An 18,110-nucleotide genomic window follows, 5' to 3' on the forward strand; every position below is an offset into this window, starting at 1 on the left:
TTGTTGGTGGTATCATTGCCAGAGGTGATGCGCATGCCAGCGATATCCATCACCTTCACGTCTGCTAGATCTCCTAGAGACTTTAACCCCGTCATGCAGTTCCCTTTGCTCCATTCGGAGACTGTCTTCTGGACTGCTGTAAGATCGCCAGTGGTATCTATGTATATTCCAAAAACTCGATCTGATTTACGGTTATCACCGCACAACTGGACAGCCGTGTTTGAGACCGCACCACGGGTCCGTATGTAGCTCGACAGGGCACTGAGCGCTGATTTTGCAGTAGGTTTACCCAGACCAGGGCCAATATAGAGCCCTACAGCGGTCTCGTTGTAATAGGCAAACAGAAAGTTCTCGTCACAGTTATCTTTTGCGCTGAAGAACTTCTCCATGCCCGCAAGAAGGCGAGTGGTATGGATACTGTTTCGTTCATTGTTGCTCCCAATAGCCAGTTTCAATCTGTCCTGGACTTCAATGCCGGTGGTAACACATACAGGTGCAGTGTCAAGTCTTCTCTGGTATAGTTCTTCGGATTTCTTGGGGTTATTGATCTGCTTGGCGGCAAAAGCGTGCGATATGTTGGAACTTGAGGTACAGGTGCGCAGGAGTATGGTAGACTCCAGGTCGTCCAGCGGCTGGGTAACGGATAACTGCACAAGAAGCGGCTCCTGGCAACGGCGCAAGCGATCCACAGAGAAATAGGGGATCCAGCTATGGATGTTTGCATAGTCAACACAAGGCAGTGGGCAATCATGCTGGTCAGGATAGTAGGTGGTAGGGTCTCCAATGGGAGAAGGATCATGTTCACTCAAAGGCAACACCGCTTGGGAGCCGTTGAGGTTGATAGCAGCGTAGGTCCAACTTGCCCCCCATAGAAGGGCAGCTGAAACACAACTCACGCTTGACCTCATTATGGTAGTGAAAGCCTGTGATTATAGAAAGGATGAGAGGTGGCATCCATCAGGAGCAGCTTGCACGCAATATATATATATATATGCATGCATATACCTCTATAATCGCCACATGGAGGGTATCCAAACACTTCAAGGTATGTGGCCCGGCTTTCCGAGTACTGTACTTCGTCCCTCTAGCTATGTTCAAGCTATTAATTACTCCCCTGTAGTACCTAGATTGCGGCGAAGATAGGACCCCTGAAGCGGTTATTGTAAACCGCAGCCCCAAGAAATATAGCCGCATAATACTAGTATAGGCAAGCCTGAGACCTCGTATGGCAGGGGCTTCCTCAGTGTACATTCAAACATAGTGATAAAACAGGTATTAGACCCCTTCAGCAGCGCTCCGCTGCATGAAAGAAGATTGCACGGACTTCCTAATTAGGAAATTTGGTTGCAACCCCCTTGCTCGGTGGCATTTGTATACGAGATGTGTTTGCATCAACTGATGCAGTCTCTTTCGAAGTTAAAAGACTGCATATAATTCCTAATGTAGTTAGAACTAATGAGTAATTATCCGATGAAAAATTCTGCGATATCAAAGATCGAATTAGGATATTGCTTGGATATTATCAAGGACCTGCAGTCATGGAGGAACACACCCAAAAGCCGCTATATAACTCTATCGAGCAAGATTATCCGAACTTCATATCAACACCTAGCCAGGCTGAGTTATCATCGCGATTTCTAGGGGCAGTTACTGAGACCCCTATCGGCTCCGAGTCACCAGTCTCTACACCAACACCGGGGTTCTTCTCATCAACACCAGTACCTAGCAGCCAGATCAGTGAGACGCAGCTTACCACTGCAACAGGGGCAAGTCCTCGAGTAACTCGTTAGGAAGAGCTTGAAATAGTTTCTTTTGTTTTTCAACACTAGACCAGGCATGATGTTAACAATTGAAAATGTACGCCGTACCCTTAACACCATGCATGCCTGCTATATCGACTGTCTATTCATTCAGGGCTTCATCATAGTCAACCTTCTCGGGATATTTCTCCGTCAGCCGCTTTTGTATATCTTTGAGACATTCTAGCTTGTTGTATTTTTCAAGGTCAGGCCAGCCATGCTCTCGATATATCTCCTGCAAAAACTGGATAAACTGAGGCGAATCGCGGTAATTATAGACATCAATAACAGTGCCCGTACTAATGGGGATAAAGAGCAGACGGCGAAACTGGTCCTTGATAATCTCAAAGAAGTCTGGGATGGACCAGTATGCACCCTCGGCGCGCCACTCTGCCTCACTCATCGAAGCGTACTCGTACGGGTCGTCCCAGACTCGCTCACAGGGTGCGTTGGAGTCAAGCTGAATATCTCCGGGACACTCTGGCCAGTAAATAACACCAAGCTCTGTGTCGAGTAGAAGAGGGTAATTAATCCGCCCACCACTTGTGAGGCCGATAACATGAGGCGGCACATCATTCGGGCCATGGCCCTCTGAGCACTCTTTAATGCCCTCGAGCTCCAACCTGCCCTGGTATATGGACATACAGGACTCCTCCCAATTTTCAAATTGACTGCATGGGAAGGTCAGGGGTTTGCCGTTTCCTAGATTGCGTATATAGGGAAGATGCCGCAGCAGCGCCGCGACTTCGTTCGTCTTGCCCAACTGTTGTATGGCACTAGGGGTAACCGATGGCCAGCCTCCTTCTGGCGGCTCCAGGATATCGCTCTCCTTCAGGTACATGGCGGTAAGAAACTGGTAATACCCACGGACTGCGGCGATGCACTCCTCGCGTGAGTAGGTGATGTCACAAAGCTCCGGCATATTGGCAGGCGGGCCCGTTTGACAGGTTGCTGCGCAGAATGTTACTGGATGCTCGTTCAGCTGTGTATGACGCCTGTACCCGTATCCTTATTGTTCTCGTAGGATATCGCAAACGCGTGCGGGTCGGATGGTGGAAATTTATATCCAGAGGGGTCACCAGTAACAACGAGTTAACAAAGGATGCAGCGCCCTGGCCGCCAAGGCCTGGCGTTTCAAGAACACCGAGTAGTTAATTCATAACAATTGGTGATCAGGCGAGCCCTAACCTATCGCAAGCAGCAGCTAACCTCCCGTCAGTGCATCCCACCGGAGCCAGGGCTGATGTCTTCCGACTGAGGATTTTCAATAATAGGTAGTTATCAATTCAACGGATCAGCTTTGCTAGAGTCCTAAGGCGGCTTTAAAATTGCAGAATGCTATTCGTTGGATTTAACCCCTGCCTATAATTTATGCTCATTCTATTGGTTGCTATAACTTCTTAGAGTTTATGTCTATAAAATTAACCAATAAACAGCGTTGGTTCCCATTGAAAAATATATGGTTGGTTTGGTCAGTTGGGTAGACCATTTAGCTTTCGCCAATACAATTGTTAGGGGATAGGGGGATATGTAAGTATAGGGGATGACGCCAATATAACAGTAAATCATCAGTTCTTCGTTCCAACTCTCCCGGCCATCAAGTTCATTCTGAGTGAGGTCTCGGCTATAGTATTATTGAGCTAATGAAGGCGGCAGCAAGCCCAGCACCGGCAGCCACTAGAGACCCTGGCCTGTTTTCGGCCCGGCCAAAAATGCTGTTTTTCATAGGAGTCGCGGTCGGTTGGCTATGGCCCGTAGCCGATGCTCCCGCACCTGGCATAGCTGTTGGCCCGGATGTGGTCGATAGTCGCTTCGAGGGTTCAGAACCAGGGGTAGGCTGTGCGTGAGCGTAGCATCCACCATAGATTCTGGTCAGGTTCATCCACGCCCTACCGCCAGGAATCGAAAGCATGGCGTCAAACCAGCCAAGTGGACACATCTCGGCGGCTGTGAAGACCGCAGAGCTATGTGACTTCCACCACACAGAGGCCACGCTACCGTAGGCGGAGTAGGCTGGTAGCACAGACGCGGGTATCGAAGTGCTGAGGCTGCACCAGTCAGAGGACTCAGGAAAGGGGCAATCTACTCCCTTCGTTGCTGCGACGCAGTCCTTGATCAGCTCACTGCCATGAGAGTAGACAGCAGAGTAAAAGGCGCCAGTCGGCCTCGGAACATCGAAGTACTCGGTGAGATTCTGTGTCAAGCATTGCCATGGATCAATGGTAACGGTTGGCCGCTCGTTAGGCAGGATGATGGTAATATCGTCGTCCGTGATATCTTTAGCGGCAGCTATAGCCGCGAGAAGGAGTGTGAACGTAGCCCGCATTTTTCTTATAGGCGCTGTAAAAGCTATGTAGCTTCGAGTGAAAGATATGGATATGGGTTGAGCAACATGGAAGGGGGCGGAGTACAGTTCATCTCGCTTTTTATATATAATAATAACCGCCAATTTTTTCTCAGCGGAGCAGCGCCGCAGGCCAGAGCACATCAACTCCCCTGCAGGTACGGCGCAGTTGAGACACTACTTCGTTACCTGGTCCTGGCACAAAAATTAAATTAACTATATGCATTGGACCTTCTCCACTGTTGACATGCAGTGGATCCATTGCTATTGTTGTTGTGTGCGCCAGCAGGGACTGACCGGCAAACGAAAGTCTCCACCAGGCCTTGCTGGGAGCTCGATATACTTAGTTATCGCGGAACGAAAAACTACGTACGGCGTATTAAGGTCCTGGCGTACGTTCGAAAAGAGCAGCAGATCAGCTTCGACCTCGCAGCAGATGGGAGCCAAGTGCTATGGAGTCTGGTTGGTTATCCAATAACTCCTTCTTATTTCTCTCCATCAAGGGTTGACAGCTTGTATTGGCTCGGGGAGAAGCGAATGTAACCCAAGACAAAGCATGCATATCCTGGGATTGTTTGTATCATGTCTCCTCTGCATGGGGACGTTGGTATAGTCGGTGTTGCCCCTTTTCAGAACACCGATAAATATGGTGCGTCAAGCCACCGTTAAAACGAATGCAGCTGATGAATGAACGAACCGCCTGACTGAATTGCGAGTTTTTTTCGCCTCCGACGACGTAAATGCCGCAGCGTCAAATGAGACGGACAGGAGGTGCTGATGTAGTTTATATTCCGCTGTATAACTATGGAATTTCCAGGCAGAGATGGAGATGGAAATGAACCCAAAAGAATTTCCTCCGGAGAAGGTTCTGGAGTATTTAAACGCACTAATTTCGGACTAGGCTCATGTCTATACCTGGGTATTCAACGTATACACATGCAGTTACTCCGTGTGGACGGGAGATTCCCTTGAAATGTCTGCCACCGTTTGCAGGCGAGCTATGCAGTCCCTGGTATTTCAGAAGTGCCTGACAGCTTCGAACCAGTACCTCCTTTAGAGTGAGCCAGATCCCTTTTTGGAAAAGTAATTTATCATAAGCAGGGAGAGTTGGCAAAGCAATGAGAAAACGGAGGAGGCTTTAATATCGTCTCCTCCATCTACTTGGATAGGTCCTCTCCGGTCAACGCTGTACGTAGATAGCTTGCGAAATTGCTCTAACCGGTCCCTGATCGGGTACTAGCTGTTTATTATCCCAGATGTGGAGGGCGACATGTTCAGGAACTTGCATAACTAATGGAAGCAACTTATAATGAAAATATGAAAATAGTTCGCCCATCCGCCACACCAGTTAACCAACTAACTAGCCAATGAAATGGAAGACGCTTACTAAGCGTCGCTTGAACTGGGTTTAAAACGCACAAACCAAGCCAAGCTCCTCCATATTTTTTTTTTCTTTCTTTTTTTTTTTTTTTCCCCCCCCCCCTCCTGGACTCCACCGTTGTGTCAAAACACAACCCCTGATTCGAGCCTGCGTGAGTTTTGATCGCCGTTATTCCAGCCTCATATAACTATCCTTGCTACTTCTACGGCAGCTACAGAGTACACTTCCCGAGACTTTGAAAATGGATCCAAAACTGACGGACGACGAAAAGTCTCGCGTGAAGGACCTGAGAGCTGCAGTGCGGAGGGCCCGCCAAGGGAGCAGCGAGGAGGTCTATGGGTCAGAGGACTACTGGAAGTATAGCAAGGAAGAGCTTGACGGTGAAGACCAGATAAGTGATTTGAGATTCCGTGCGCTGCAGAGAAACAGTGATCTATCGGATCCGAGTTTTGAACAGGCTGCGCAAGAATACAAGTCGCAACAAGACCAACGGAGTGCCAAACGACTTTCTATACTGGAGAAGAAGAAGCTTTTCGATAAGAGGAATAAGATTCTCCAGCAGTCATCGTCGACTACCACTAATCTCACATCTATGCGTGCTGCTTATGTGGATCTGCTTTTGACGATCCAGAGCAAAACAAGCCATCAGAAGCAAAGCGACTTTTCAAAAGACGTCCTGAGAGCCTATGGTGGAACTAGGAAAACCAACAACACCACGTACTGTTTTAGTGTCCTGGATGGCACTCGTCGCGAGAGAGATGAGTTTGTCGCAGCACACATCTTTCCGCTCTCAATTGGACCTAAGGCGATGGAATATATCTTCGGCAGAGATGCAAGATATGAAATAAACTCACCAAGAAATGCTTTGCTTCTCCCGAAGAAGATCGAAAAACACTTCGATGCCCACCAGATCGTCGTTGTTCCGGCTAAATCAGACAACCCGGACGTCCGAGAATGGCAATTTCTAATTGTCGATAAGTCGGGGCTCTGGAACGAGTACGTGTTTCCAGGTGGGGAAATGAAATTCTCTGACCTACATGAACGAAAATTGATCTTTCCCAATGACTTTCGTCCACGAGCGCGATACTTATACTTCCATTACCTTACCTCGATGATTATACACTTCAGAGCGGCGCAGAAGACTGGTATAGTTCGCAGTGAGCTTCCAGACACTGAGTGGCCAGAGCTCACGAGAGCATGGGCTACGCACGGGGAATATCTAAGGGACAACATGATTTACGGCTTTATGGAGGAGTTGGGACACGAATTGCCGGAAGATCTCAAGCAAAATGCGTTAACACACTGTGCACCCATTCGTTCGAACAGTGAAGCAGAGGAGCTTGAAGAAGTCGTCGATTCGTTAGGGATGATTCGAATAGGCAGTGACGATGACGATGACGATGACGATGACGGTGAAGATGGGAATTTTGATGAAGATGATGAGGAAGGGGAGGCGGGTGGTATGTCGGTAAATTGATGTGGATGTTTGGAATTTTGCTGTTGTTGATGAGTTCGTTAACTTGAGGTCGAGTGGATGAGGTCAGCAAGCTAGTTAGTTAGTTAGGGCGGTGAAGGCGGGCAGAAAGTTGACAGCTTGCAAGAAGCGAAGAGACAGAAAAGACAGCAAGAAAGGCATCAACTTCACATCAACTTCAGGCGACGTCGCTCTTGATCCATTATTATTACTACACTGGCGGTCGGAGAGAAATTGATTATAGGTAGCTGATATACAATAGCCTAATACATACTCCGTACTCGTGCTGTGCTGCCTTGAATCCCCTTCGCGTTGCGTCGTCGCTTGTGCTCTGCGCACACATCATAGCTCAAGATGGTAGGCCTTTAGACACCCGGTGATATCTACGTTTCCCAGCTAACCAGCGTGGCTGTAGAATTCTCTATTCAACGCCGCCCTGAAACAGTCAGCGGCTGTCCGTCGCGACCTGGACACTTTTGCGGAATCTCCCACCAGCGGACCAGCAGCTCTACAAGGTACCACCATCTTACTACCCGGAGGTACTAGATCCTGGTGAAGGAGCCATGGGTTGACTATATACAATGCTATCACAGGACAGATATCTGCATCCCTCACATCCTTTTCACGAACAATAGATGATTACTCCTCGCTCTCGAAAAAGGAGCTCATACCTGCCAAACAAGAGAAAGCGTTCGAGCGAGTAAAGAATTTCAGAACCGAGCTGGCAGACTATAGGCTGCAGTTTGACAGATTACGCAAAGAGAGGGAAGAAGCTGTACGTATAACCTGTCACGAGTGGCTGAGATGTTCCGGAGCTGAACTTTTGGTGGATAGCAAGTTACTGCAAACAGAAATGAACTACTAGGCCGCAGGCCTCACAATGCAGCGACACCCGAGAATCCTTATGCCCAATCGAACCTATCTGCGCAACATTCAGCGTTCGCGAGTCCCCACCGACAACAGGCCCATGCAAGCGGCGGGCTTAGCTTCGGCGCTTCACCTTCAGACTATAACCGAGAGACACATGCCCTGCGAGAACAGTCATTCCTAGCCAACACAAATAGCCAAATAGATGAGTTTCTTGATAGGGGCAGAGCTGTCCTGGCTGATCTTGGCCAGCAGCGCGAAATGCTAAAAGGCACCCAACGGAGGCTATACAGTGTCGCTAATACGTTGGGAGTAAGCGGAGATACAATACGGATGATCGAGAGAAGAGCCAAGCAGGACAAATGGATATTTTGGGCAGGGCTTGTGATATTTATCCTGTTCTGCTGGGCAGTTCTTCATTTCCTGCGCTGATACGGGGGTTGCTGACGACCTCGGTATTTTCAATCAATCGGCGCCATCGAGCTGCTGTACAGGAGGGAAGTAATTGGTTAACAATAATGGCTCTTTCTTGATGGTTGTCTCGATATTCTTCACCACGGCCCTCCTACCTTGGCTTCAACCAGCTAAGCCCCAAAGCTGGTACCTGCTACCGGAAGCCAAAAGTATCTCCCAATGGCGTTTGCGAAGGGATACAACACCTCTACCGTGCCTCGCTATTCCAGCAGACATCGGATAACGTCCTCGAGGCCGACAGCAAACGAGGCTTGAAACATTTAATTGGTGATGGCTGAATCTGAATGCCAGTCAAATAACTTGACAAAGATGTACGACCAAGCCTATCTGCATAGTTACGAGAAGGCTATTGTATACAACAATGGAGACGTTACTGCTACTTGTATCAACATGAGATATTGTTTAAACGCCGCATCATCTCTCCCTCAAGAGAAGCGTGTAGTTATCTATGATAGCTCGTACGAGGTATATTCAAGGATGACCTCATGTTGTGGGACAAAAGCGGTCAAATCCTTCCCGCTCATCAGGATGTCTCCATCGGACTAACTACCCATGTCACAGCACTCTATCAAGCCAAACTTCAAAGACGAATGGGCTGCCCTGTGTGGCCGTTATCAGGCCAATCATTGATGGAGCGGCTTTGCTGCCGGGCGTCTGTCCCGTTCAAAGGACGCTTAAGTCTTCGTATCAACTGGGGCTATGCTGGCTTCGGGCCAATCAGCCACAAACGGGAAAACGCAGCGACTTTGTTCAAGGATGAGAGTCCTGCAGAGTAAATATATAAATACGATGTTCAGCCGCGTTTTTGTGAAACGTCTTTGCTGGCGACGAGGAGGTGGGATTATTAGTTATATGACTTCTGCTACAGCTGCTTTCGACTTCAGTTATCGCGCTGGGTCGGAGTGAAGTCGTTAGCTAAATGAGATGATTACCGATGCGCCATCACGTCGAATGTGTTTTATATACCGATGATCCGCCATACGAGACCCGGACGTGAGCTATGGGTGTCGATTTCACTATACGCACTGTGCATCTTGCTGCTGGTCGGGGGTAGCAGGGCGGCACCAACCTCGACTTTACCAGCAGCCGGAGCCAAGTTAGAGCCCCGGGGGATCTTTGGTCCTAACGAGACAGCAGCGGAGGATGATTCTGTTCTCTGCGTCTTTCCGATAAGCGGACAGTATGGCTTTCTCTCTCGCCTGTTATACTACGGCTCCCTTGTCTTTGCCATCATCGGACGAACCCATAGATGGCTTGTTCTAGGAGCGTTGGCATCTGCTCTGGCCTTTGCAGGCTCGACTGCTATCCACATGTTGACGCTGGTCACTTCCAAGACACCGGCGTTTGATCTGGACATTCTTGCAGCATGGTCAATTCTGACAACGGGATGTCTGGCCTTTGCAGCACTGATACATTGGTCTTCGTCTGTCAGGAACTCTGACTCGAGAATTGTGTTGATTCTGTGGGGTATGATGGTTGGCATAGGCTGTGTGACGGGCAGGGCATTGCTGCTGGATGTCAATTCCCAGGCTGAGCCGGCCTGTAGGTCCTCGAACGGGACACTTCTGAAGGCACAGTCTGAGCTGGCCAGCGGCATGTTTAATTGCACGTACAAGTGCTTCGGAGTCCGAACGCCGCTGAGAGATCCATCTGAGATCACAGTGATGTCAGCCAGGGTGTTTGTTGGAACGTATTCGACATTGACCGTGGCATTGATGGCTCCCATTCTCGCTGCTGCGCATAAGAGCATGTCGGTGAACTTGTCTCTGCACTCGCCTTCTGATCTGTGTGCACACTGGGTGCTGGGCTACTTGAACCATTCTCTGAACGCCCGATTGTCACAGCACATCTACAACGCTGCGTGCTCGACCTGGTACGGCGGGTACATCCTGTTGCTGCGGTATGCGAGCACAGCCAAGTTCCAGTCCAACAAACGCCGCCTGATAGCCATCACACTGATCTGTCCACTGCTCGTTATCGACCTGGTCCTCGACATCCTGACGCCCTTTATCTTCATTGCAAACATCCTCATCAATGAAATCAACCTGATGATCAACCACTTCCCCGTCGGAGAAGGCATCCGTTCAATCGGGCAGTGGTCCCCCATGGTTTCTGCAGCGCTGGTCATCCTCGCCGCCATCATCAACCAGCTCACCGAGCGCCATCGAATACTGAAGGAGAAGAAGAAGGCCGCAGAGTCATCCGACCCTCACTCTGGACTGCCGGTCTGGTCTCACTCCCAGACATGTGAATCGCAGACCTCGACTAGTCCTTTGGTTTACGACCACAGAACCCGTCACGGAGACACTGATCGGAAGCCAGGACATCACCATCACGCTCAGGAGATCGGGGTTATCGAGAGAGACTTCAGTCGCCAGGAGACGCTGCACACAGAGCTGGAGGACTATCCCAAACACTCCCCCAAGGCCTATATACGGCCATGAACCCCCCTGTAAACTTCAGCCAACCTACCCCAGATCGCCGCCTATGTACTTAGCTAGCCTAGAACTGTAACTGAGTAATGTTAAGTAGTAGCGAGCCTGCCATGCCACGGCCAGCATCTTCCCTGCTGTCTGATGTTTGATCGCTGTCTCTCTTTGCTTTTCTTCTTGATATCAAAATCCAAAAGTTTGACGCCGAAATCGCCGGCCGAGCCCGAGTGCACGTGACTTCCCGCCCGAGAAAAAACATCAACAACTTTTCGACTTTCGACTTCGACTTCGACTTCATCTTCTTCTTCTTCCCACGAGACAAGCAAGACAAATAACGCCGACCGCCACAACTCCCTTCTCACCCGCTGTTTGTTGAGATTCCTCATTCAATTGCATTCACCATGTTCGCCGCACGCCGCACCGCCACTCTCTTCCAGAGACGAGCTTTCTCTGCCACTGCCTCCCAGGTAAGTGACGCCGGCCCCAACGCTTCCGGGGAGCTTCGGTACAGCTGGACGGAGCATTCCTTCGCTGCAGGAACTGTGTGCTAACGTAGAATTCTGTGCTGTAGGCCTCCAAGGTCTCCGTCCTCGGTGCTGCCGGTGGCATTGGCCAGCCGTTGTCCCTGTTGATGAAGTTGAACCCTCGTGTCTCTCAGCTTGCTCTCTACGACATCCGCGGTGGACCCGGTACGTAGCTACGAAACACCCAATTGCAGCCTCCAAACTCTGCAATTGAGGTGAAAATTGAAGAAGAGGCCATAAAACTGACCGGTCAATTGCAGGTGTTGCCGCTGATTTGAGCCACATCAACACCAACAGCGTTGTCAGCGGCCATGAGCCCACCCCATCCGGCCTCAAGGAGGCTCTCGAGGGATCTGAAATTGTCCTCATCCCCGCCGGTGTCCCCCGCAAGCCAGGAATGACCCGTGATGGTATGTTTGCTCTCTGCTGTTATGAAGCATCAATGGAAAATAGAGAGGTTTTGAAGCTGACTTGTCAGACCTTTTCGCTACCAATGCCTCCATTGTCCGTGACTTGGCCAAGGCTGCCGCTGACCACTGCCCCAACGCCAACATCCTCGTCATCTCCAACCCGGTAAGTACTTCATTTGCAATAGTAACAGTCGAAATCGCCGTCTAATGTACGAATAGGTCAACTCTACCGTCCCAATTGTTGCCGAGGTCTTCAAGGCCAAGAACGTCTACAACCCCAAGCGTATCTTCGGTGTTACCACCCTTGACGTCCTCCGTGCCTCTCGCTTCGTCTCTGAGATCAAGAACACCGACCCAGCTGATGAGAAGATCCCCGTTGTTGGTGGTCACTCCGGTGTCACCATCATCCCACTGATCTCCCAGTCCAACCACCCCGACATTGCCGGTGAGGCCCTCGACAAGCTCACCAACCGCATCCAGTTCGGCGGTGACGAGGTTGTCAAGGCCAAGGCTGGTGCTGGGTCTGCCACTCTCTCCATGGCCCAGGCCGGTGCCCGTTTCGCCGACAGTCTTCTCAAAGCCACCCAGGGCGAGAAGAACGTCATCGAGCCCACCTTCGTTGACAGCCCCCTCTACAAGGACCAGGGTATCGAGTTCGTTGCCTCCAACGTTCGTCTCGGCCCCAACGGTGTCGAGGAGATCCTCCCCATCGGCAAGGTCTCCGAGTACGAGCAGAAGCTCCTTGAAAACTGCCTTGTTGAGCTCAAGAAGAACATCCAGAAGGGTACGTTACTTCTCATGTCCTTTGTTTCCCTTTATAGACCACGGCTAACTGTATATTTTTCTGCAGGTGTCGACTTCGTCAAGGCCAACCCTTAAATCGTATCCTCTACGATGAAGCCTGCCCGTCCACTTTAGTATCCCTACCTTACTGTACTATGTTTTTCTCACCCTTTACCTCAATCCTGCCTATGATCTCCCAAGGGTTTCTAGTTTACGTGGCGTGTTGAACGTTAGCGGCTTGTTGCAGATCTAAGTCCCTTTTCCTCCCTCTAGCTTGTACTTTAAATGGCCAATTTATGATTCTATATCATCCACCGATTCCTGTGGCGGTAGACTTAGATCGCGCTTAACGTTTCGACTTATTCTGTAGATATATATATTCTGGATATAAATATTCATTTCCATTACCTCCTCACACACATTAACCAGGCTAATCAATCAAGTTTGTCTGTCTCAAACAAATAGTATCGAATGAAAACAATGCCATAAAAAGCAGCAAAAGAGAACAAAGGAGTACACCAGGTGGTCAGTATTATTCCCTCCACAAGATTATCAGAACATTTAGAAAGGTAACAAAAACCCCTTGGAAGTAAGACACGGGATGGATGGTAAGAAAGGCCGAAGTAAGGAGGTGTTTTATATCTAATCTTGCGTTTTAAGAGCATTGATGGAGGGAGTGGTCGAGTGGAGTTAAAACATGTGTTGATATCATGGGGCCGGGTAGGTAGATAGTATTGTGGTAAACCGGTAAAACAAGACTGAAAGGAGAAATGGAGAAAGAAAAATAAGACACTGAAAATCGCACCGGGGGAATTGTACCAGGACCAGGACCAGGGCCAGAACCAGAACCGAAGCCAGAAGTATTATCATAACCATAACTTGAAACGTAAGAGAAAAACAAGGGTGAAAGGTATGGTGAGGTTGAACTAGTAATGACACTGGCGAAGTGAATGAAAGGGAATATTGATGGAAGGCATAAAGACAAATGAGAAGGGAGATAATGAAGATGAAGACCACATTAAGTGTAGCTTCTCATGGCGTCCAAGTAGCCTGTTCCACCCTTGAGATCCTGCTCGAACGTCTCTGCTACGTCTAGGACACGTATGATATGTTGCATTGATAGGGGCACTTTCTCATTGATAGCCAGGGCCTGAGCAGTGCGTACTGAGTTTTTGATCTATATGTTGTTAACTGGAGTTGAGCTTGAGCGCAAAAGGCAATATGTAGGAGCATGCTTACCTGTCGACCGTTTAGGTTATGCCTAGCTAGAGTATCGTAATCCTTATCCGTGAACTTGACGACCTCGATGCCCTCCTTGGTTTGGACACGGTCAAGGAACATTTTCCAAACTGACCGTTTAGCTTTGGTGGTCAAGTCTCCGTATCTCAGGGCAACGTGGATACGTGACTGGAAAGCATCATCAAAGGTCTCGACACGGTTCGTGGTAAGGAAGAGAATGCCCTGGAAGTACTCTAGTAAACGTAGGAAGATGCTAACCAGAGCATTGCGGTGGATATCTTGAATCGTACGCTTCTCAAGGAAGACGTCTGCCTCATCCAGCAGCAGAACCGCACCCCATGAGTGGGCTATGTCAAGGATCTTATTGAGTTCTCCTTCGAGGGTGCGTGAGTCTGTTCCCAGCTCGCCCGCACTGACCATGTAAAGGGGTCGTTTGAGCAGTTCGGCAATACCCTCTGCCGTGAGTGTTTTGCCCGTACCAGGTGGACCGTGAAGGACAGCTACAAGACCCCGGCCTTTACCCTGGATAACATCGTCGATGTTTTCAGCAGCATGAAAAGTGTGAGATTCGACAAGGGCCTTGACGATAGACTTCTGGTTTGCGGGTAAGACGAGGGAGTCAAAAGCGCCTGAGTTCCAGTCGATTTCCGTGATGCCGGAGACGGTGAATTCAAGCCAGAGCTTTTCACTGAATGCGAAGCCTAGAACGACAGGAGAGGCTATCAGGAGCTCTTCCTCGGTGAACTCGTATTCAACTGTTTCGCCATCCTCAAGCTTGGTGATGTTTTCCTTGGGGATTTCGTTGCCGTTTTCGTCACATTCCATTTCGACAACGTGTGTTTTGCCCTCTTTATCCTGGACGACCTTCAGTCGGGTCTTGGGCTTGAAGGTTTCATCGTTGCCTTCGCCGCCCTCAGAGCCAGAATCGGAACCGCAGCAGCAGTCATCGCTATCATCATCTCCGCCTACTTCCATGATCAGGTCAGGTTCCTTGGGTTTGACGGTGCTGATGGCATAGTTGGGGTTGATACGACGGTGCAGAGCCGGATCTACCATGATACGTCCGTTGATGTTGACCTTGATAATGCTTCGTTTACGCTTTACAAACGCCATGCCCTTGTGGAACCTGTAGTTCATGCCCTGCAGAGAAACAAACTTCTTTCCACGTTCGATGAGCTGAGCCTGCAGCGCCTCGGGATCACGGTGGTATTTGAGAGGGTAGCATGCTAAGCTGGAGATCTTGCGGGGACCCTTGAAATGGTCTACTTCGGCGGACATGGTGCCCATTCCGAACGACTTGCCGTCATATTCAAGGTAGCGGCCTTCAATAGAGTACCACTGACCTCTCATGAAGGAGGATTCCTTGGTGGCATACTCGATCTTGAAGGCACGCGGTTCATCGGGCGTGCCATACGTCTGTGTGTAAGCAATTGTGTTGGGTTTGAACAAAGCCCACAGCAGATCGTATGTGATTGTATTATTGTCCAGGAGCGGGTATAGGGCGTTCTTTGTCTCAGCGTAGTCCTTGTCGAGATATTTGACAAGGATCTTCAGGTGAGCTGCCTTGGTGGCAGCTCTCTTCCGGTTCCTCTTCTTCTTCTCTGACTTGGACTGTGCCTTGAGCTCGTGCATGTACTCTCTTGTCTCTTCAAGGTAGAGGAAGAGAAGGTTTGGGTCAAGGACTGGGGTATCCTGGACGAGGCTGACACCCTTGACTCCATCCATGATGTGGGCCAGGGCATCTCTCAGGGGTTTGCTCTTGATATCGACGACGGTATCGGTGTATCTGTTTTCCCAGTCAAACTTGCGGCGGACCGTGAAGATGTACTGGTCCCATTCGTCTGCTCCGGGATCTTTCACCGTTTCCGTGAGTTTGTAGTTGTGGATGGTGCTGTCCCATACTAGTGAAAGTCAGCTATAACCGCTTATCGAATGCATATATGACCGGCTCTCTCAACGGGGAGGTGAATGGGGAGGAAATTAAAAGAAAAAGAGGAAAGGGAGCTTACATTGATCAACTCGTTTGAAGGCAACCTTGGAAGCTCTCTTATTCTTCTTAGTCTTGGGCTTGAGCTGGCGTTGAGGATTGTTATCTGTAACCGGCTGGTTCATGAGGCGTGCCCGTCTGAGCGTTCTTCTGTTAAGCTGGTTAATGTGATTGATCTGTTGGGCGCGCTTCTGCATATCCCGAGTAATATTGGCGGCATCGCTGCTGACGACATCATACCCCGGTTCGCCTGGTAGACTAGACGGCATGTGTTGCGGATTCTCTAGGTGATGCTGCAACTGCTGTTGCTGCTGCTGCTGCTTCTTGAGCAGCTTCTTGAGGATCTTCTTTGCGACCTTTTCGCTCTCCTTTTGCTTCTTTGACCCCTGGTCTTCATCCGATGAGTCGTCGTCATCACTATCAGACGAGTCCTCGGTGTCTTCCCGCTTTCGAGATCGAGATTTCTTCTCTTTCACACGTCTAGTCCGCTCCTTGGTCTTCTTTTTCTTTGGCTTTGACTTTTTCTGCTCAGATTCGGACTCTGACGAGTCTGAGTCTGAACTGCTGTCTGAATCTGAAGAGTCCGAGTCGGAGCTCACCTCCTCCTCGTCCAGGTCACTGTCACTGTCACTGCTGCTGTCACTCGACGAGCTATCCGTCTCGACCTTCTTCTTGCTCTTCTTCTTGCTCTTTTTCTTATTCTTGCTTGGCTTGTCTGACTTGGAGTGAGAGTGAGCATGTTTACCACAGCCAGACTTCTTGGCGGCAGCAGCAGTGTTGGCTCCGTCCGTTGCCAGCGAAGGGTTGACCTCTGTCTTTGCAGCCAGGTTTTCCGCTGTGCGGTCCTGCTGCTTGATCTCGAGGCTGTCTCCCTTGTCACCCATGCTGCCGGTTGTAGTAGTAGTAGTAGTAGTAGCGGTATTGTTGGAGTCGTCTGGTATGGCTGATGATGTAGAAGGGGTGGACGGAGTAAGAGAAGCTGCCGGAGTGTCTCTCTTGGAGCCGTCGATGGTAGAAGACGCAGTTGTCGAGCTCTGGGGAGGCGGAAGAGGTTCTGAGCCAGCCATGTTGAAAGCTGGAGCAGGGCGGGTGCTGGAAGATATATAAATATCAAGCACAGTCCAAAGCAGGCAGCAACCGGGCTCAACCAAGCTCAACAAAAAGGGCTAAGGAAAACGGCCCAGCAGGCAGCAGGACAGTGTAGCGGTGAGAACGCGAGCCTCAAGGCCCAGCTGGCAAGCCGAAGACGGGGGCCAGGGGAGCTGTACGAAGCAATCACTGTGAGTCAGGGCCGGGTCAGCTTAGCAGGCAGCAGCATCACAGGGATGGATGGAGATAGATGGATCAACAATCAACAGGCAGACGCGATGCTGAGCCGGCCAGTATTTTTACCCTTGACGACGAGCAGGAAAAGCCCAGAAGACGACGACGCTCGCTCTGCAGGCGCTCGAGAGGCGAACAAGCTGGCCCAGAAGCTGCCCGGCTGAGTTGGTGGTTGGTGAGAGGTGACGCCGGCCTGGCTGGCACAGCGAGAAAGTGAAGCGGCCGGCCAGCCAGTCAGGCGCGGCGACAGCGCGGGAGGTGGAGCTGCAGCCGCCTGGGGGAGCGCAGGGATCGCGACAGCTCAGCTTCCCGGCATATTATAGGGGGATAGGGGGCGCTGCTAGGGGTTGCAGGCTGCTCTTCGTCCTGGGTTCTCGTCTTCGCTGTCTCTTCTGCTTGTCTCTCCTGACGCTGTCACTTCTACTGTTGCTTCCAACAGCAAGCTGGAGCCGGTGGGCCTCTCCACGCCCGGCGCTCCGAACCATGCCTAGCGGCCCCGTAGCCCCCGTAGCCCCCGTAGCAAGGCCCATGTCGCCCCTAAGTCGCCCCTAAGACGCCGATGACGCCCCAAGGCAAGCCTCAGCAAGCCTCAGCTGGGCCCTGGCTGGCCCCTGAGTGGCTCCGCCCACGCCCCAGCCAGCGCCTCGCGTCAACGCTGGACTGGCAGTCGTCGCTCGTCCCCCTGGCCCCTGTCCCGTCCATGGCCCGGCCCACCCTGCTCCACGCAGCCATGGAGCTGCAGAGGAGTCGGTCTTACGGCGTTGCTTGCTAGCTGGTGATCTGGTGGACTCAACTCTGCGGCAGGTAGGGTTGTGGGTGGCAATCATAGCTACGGAGGACTACTTGAACAAATATACGGATACTTCTAAGGAAAAATCTCCATTGTTGGTTAATATTCACTGACTGCCCTGAGGGATGGTAAAGGATACTCCGAGATCGGCCTGCAGGGGTACAGATGAAGCTGCAGTGACACGCTGTAGGACTTCCAAGTATCCGTTCGAGCCCCTAATTCGTTCCTGTTCCGTCTCTCCTAGCCAGTCACCATATCCATCCGGCATGTATGTAAGAAAAAA

At 50.5% G+C, this 18,110-nt stretch overlaps 8 protein-coding genes across 11 annotated transcripts in view; 3 read left to right on the plus strand and 5 right to left on the minus strand.

Annotated features, from left to right (window-relative positions):
• TERG_03756 (uncharacterized protein) overlaps positions 1-908 on the minus strand; it is a gene marked incomplete at both ends in the record, with an annotated part of 4,980 nt that extends 4,072 nt beyond the window's left edge. The window contains one exon of the mRNA XM_047748149.1: positions 1-908. Coding sequence (XP_047604125.1) covers positions 1-908 — 908 coding nt within the window.
• Positions 909-1,902: 994 nt separating this feature from the next.
• TERG_03757 (uncharacterized protein) lies at positions 1,903-2,721 on the minus strand (the record flags this gene model as incomplete). Its single annotated transcript, XM_003236665.1, has 1 exon — positions 1,903-2,721. One exon carries the CDS (start codon positions 2,719-2,721, stop codon positions 1,903-1,905), a length of 819 nt encoding a protein of 272 aa, XP_003236713.1.
• Positions 2,722-3,423: 702 nt separating this feature from the next.
• On the minus strand, positions 3,424-4,228 carry TERG_03758 (uncharacterized protein; the record flags this gene model as incomplete). Its single annotated transcript, XM_003236666.2, has 1 exon — positions 3,424-4,228. The coding sequence occupies exon 1, from the start codon at positions 4,123-4,125 to the stop codon at positions 3,424-3,426; it is 702 nt and encodes a 233-aa protein (XP_003236714.1). The 5' UTR covers positions 4,126-4,228.
• Positions 4,229-5,636: 1,408 nt separating this feature from the next.
• TERG_03759 (uncharacterized protein) lies at positions 5,637-9,037 on the plus strand. 3 transcript variants are annotated; one of them, XM_047749632.1, is made up of 3 exons: positions 5,637-7,513; positions 7,592-7,773; positions 7,833-9,037. In XM_047749632.1, the coding sequence occupies exon 1, from the start codon at positions 5,766-5,768 to the stop codon at positions 6,999-7,001; it is 1,236 nt and encodes a 411-aa protein (XP_047606048.1). In that variant the 5' UTR covers positions 5,637-5,765; the 3' UTR covers positions 7,002-7,513; positions 7,592-7,773; positions 7,833-9,037. The 3 variants fall into 3 exon arrangements, with proteins under 3 accessions (XP_047606048.1, XP_047604126.1, XP_047606047.1); XM_047748150.1 differs by having other exon boundaries at positions 5,637-7,773; XM_047749631.1 differs by having other exon boundaries at positions 7,592-9,037.
• Positions 9,038-9,307: 270 nt separating this feature from the next.
• TERG_03761 (uncharacterized protein) lies at positions 9,308-10,783 on the plus strand (the record flags this gene model as incomplete). Its single annotated transcript, XM_003236669.1, has 1 exon — positions 9,308-10,783. The coding sequence occupies one exon, from the start codon at positions 9,308-9,310 to the stop codon at positions 10,781-10,783; it is 1,476 nt and encodes a 491-aa protein (XP_003236717.1).
• A 389-nt stretch (positions 10,784-11,172) lies between these two features.
• On the plus strand, positions 11,173-12,584 carry TERG_03762 (malate dehydrogenase, NAD-dependent; the record flags this gene model as incomplete). Its single annotated transcript, XM_003236670.1, has 6 exons — positions 11,173-11,238; positions 11,343-11,460; positions 11,556-11,705; positions 11,774-11,868; positions 11,925-12,489; positions 12,556-12,584. 6 exons carry the CDS (start codon positions 11,173-11,175, stop codon positions 12,582-12,584), a joined length of 1,023 nt encoding a protein of 340 aa, XP_003236718.1.
• A 284-nt stretch (positions 12,585-12,868) lies between these two features.
• Positions 12,869-16,781, minus strand: TERG_03763 (uncharacterized protein; the record flags this gene model as incomplete). Of its 2 annotated transcripts, XM_003236671.2 has the most annotated exons (3): positions 12,869-13,665; positions 13,728-15,628; positions 15,737-16,781. In XM_003236671.2, 3 exons carry the CDS (start codon positions 16,779-16,781, stop codon positions 13,507-13,509), a joined length of 3,105 nt encoding a protein of 1,034 aa, XP_003236719.1. In that variant the 3' UTR covers positions 12,869-13,506. The 2 variants fall into 2 exon arrangements, with proteins under 2 accessions (XP_003236719.1, XP_047606049.1); XM_047749633.1 differs by having other exon boundaries at positions 12,869-15,628.
• An 804-nt stretch (positions 16,782-17,585) lies between these two features.
• Positions 17,586-18,095, minus strand: TERG_08795 (uncharacterized protein; the record flags this gene model as incomplete). The annotated part of the gene is made up of 2 exons (XM_003236673.1): positions 17,586-17,866; positions 17,942-18,095. The coding sequence occupies 2 exons, from the start codon at positions 18,093-18,095 to the stop codon at positions 17,586-17,588; spliced, it is 435 nt and encodes a 144-aa protein (XP_003236721.1).
• Between the last annotated feature and the right edge of the window lie 15 nt (positions 18,096-18,110).

The sequence above is a fragment of the Trichophyton rubrum genome (assembly GCF_000151425.1).
Source record: "Trichophyton rubrum CBS 118892 genomic scaffold supercont2.3, whole genome shotgun sequence".
NCBI lineage: Eukaryota > Fungi > Ascomycota > Eurotiomycetes > Onygenales > Arthrodermataceae > Trichophyton > Trichophyton rubrum.

Bases quoted from the DNA above. Each gene is read 5' to 3' on its own strand.
- TERG_03759 (XM_047748150.1), top strand. From the start codon at position 5,766: ATGGATCCAAAACTGACGGACGACGAAAAGTCTCGCGTGAAGGACCTG.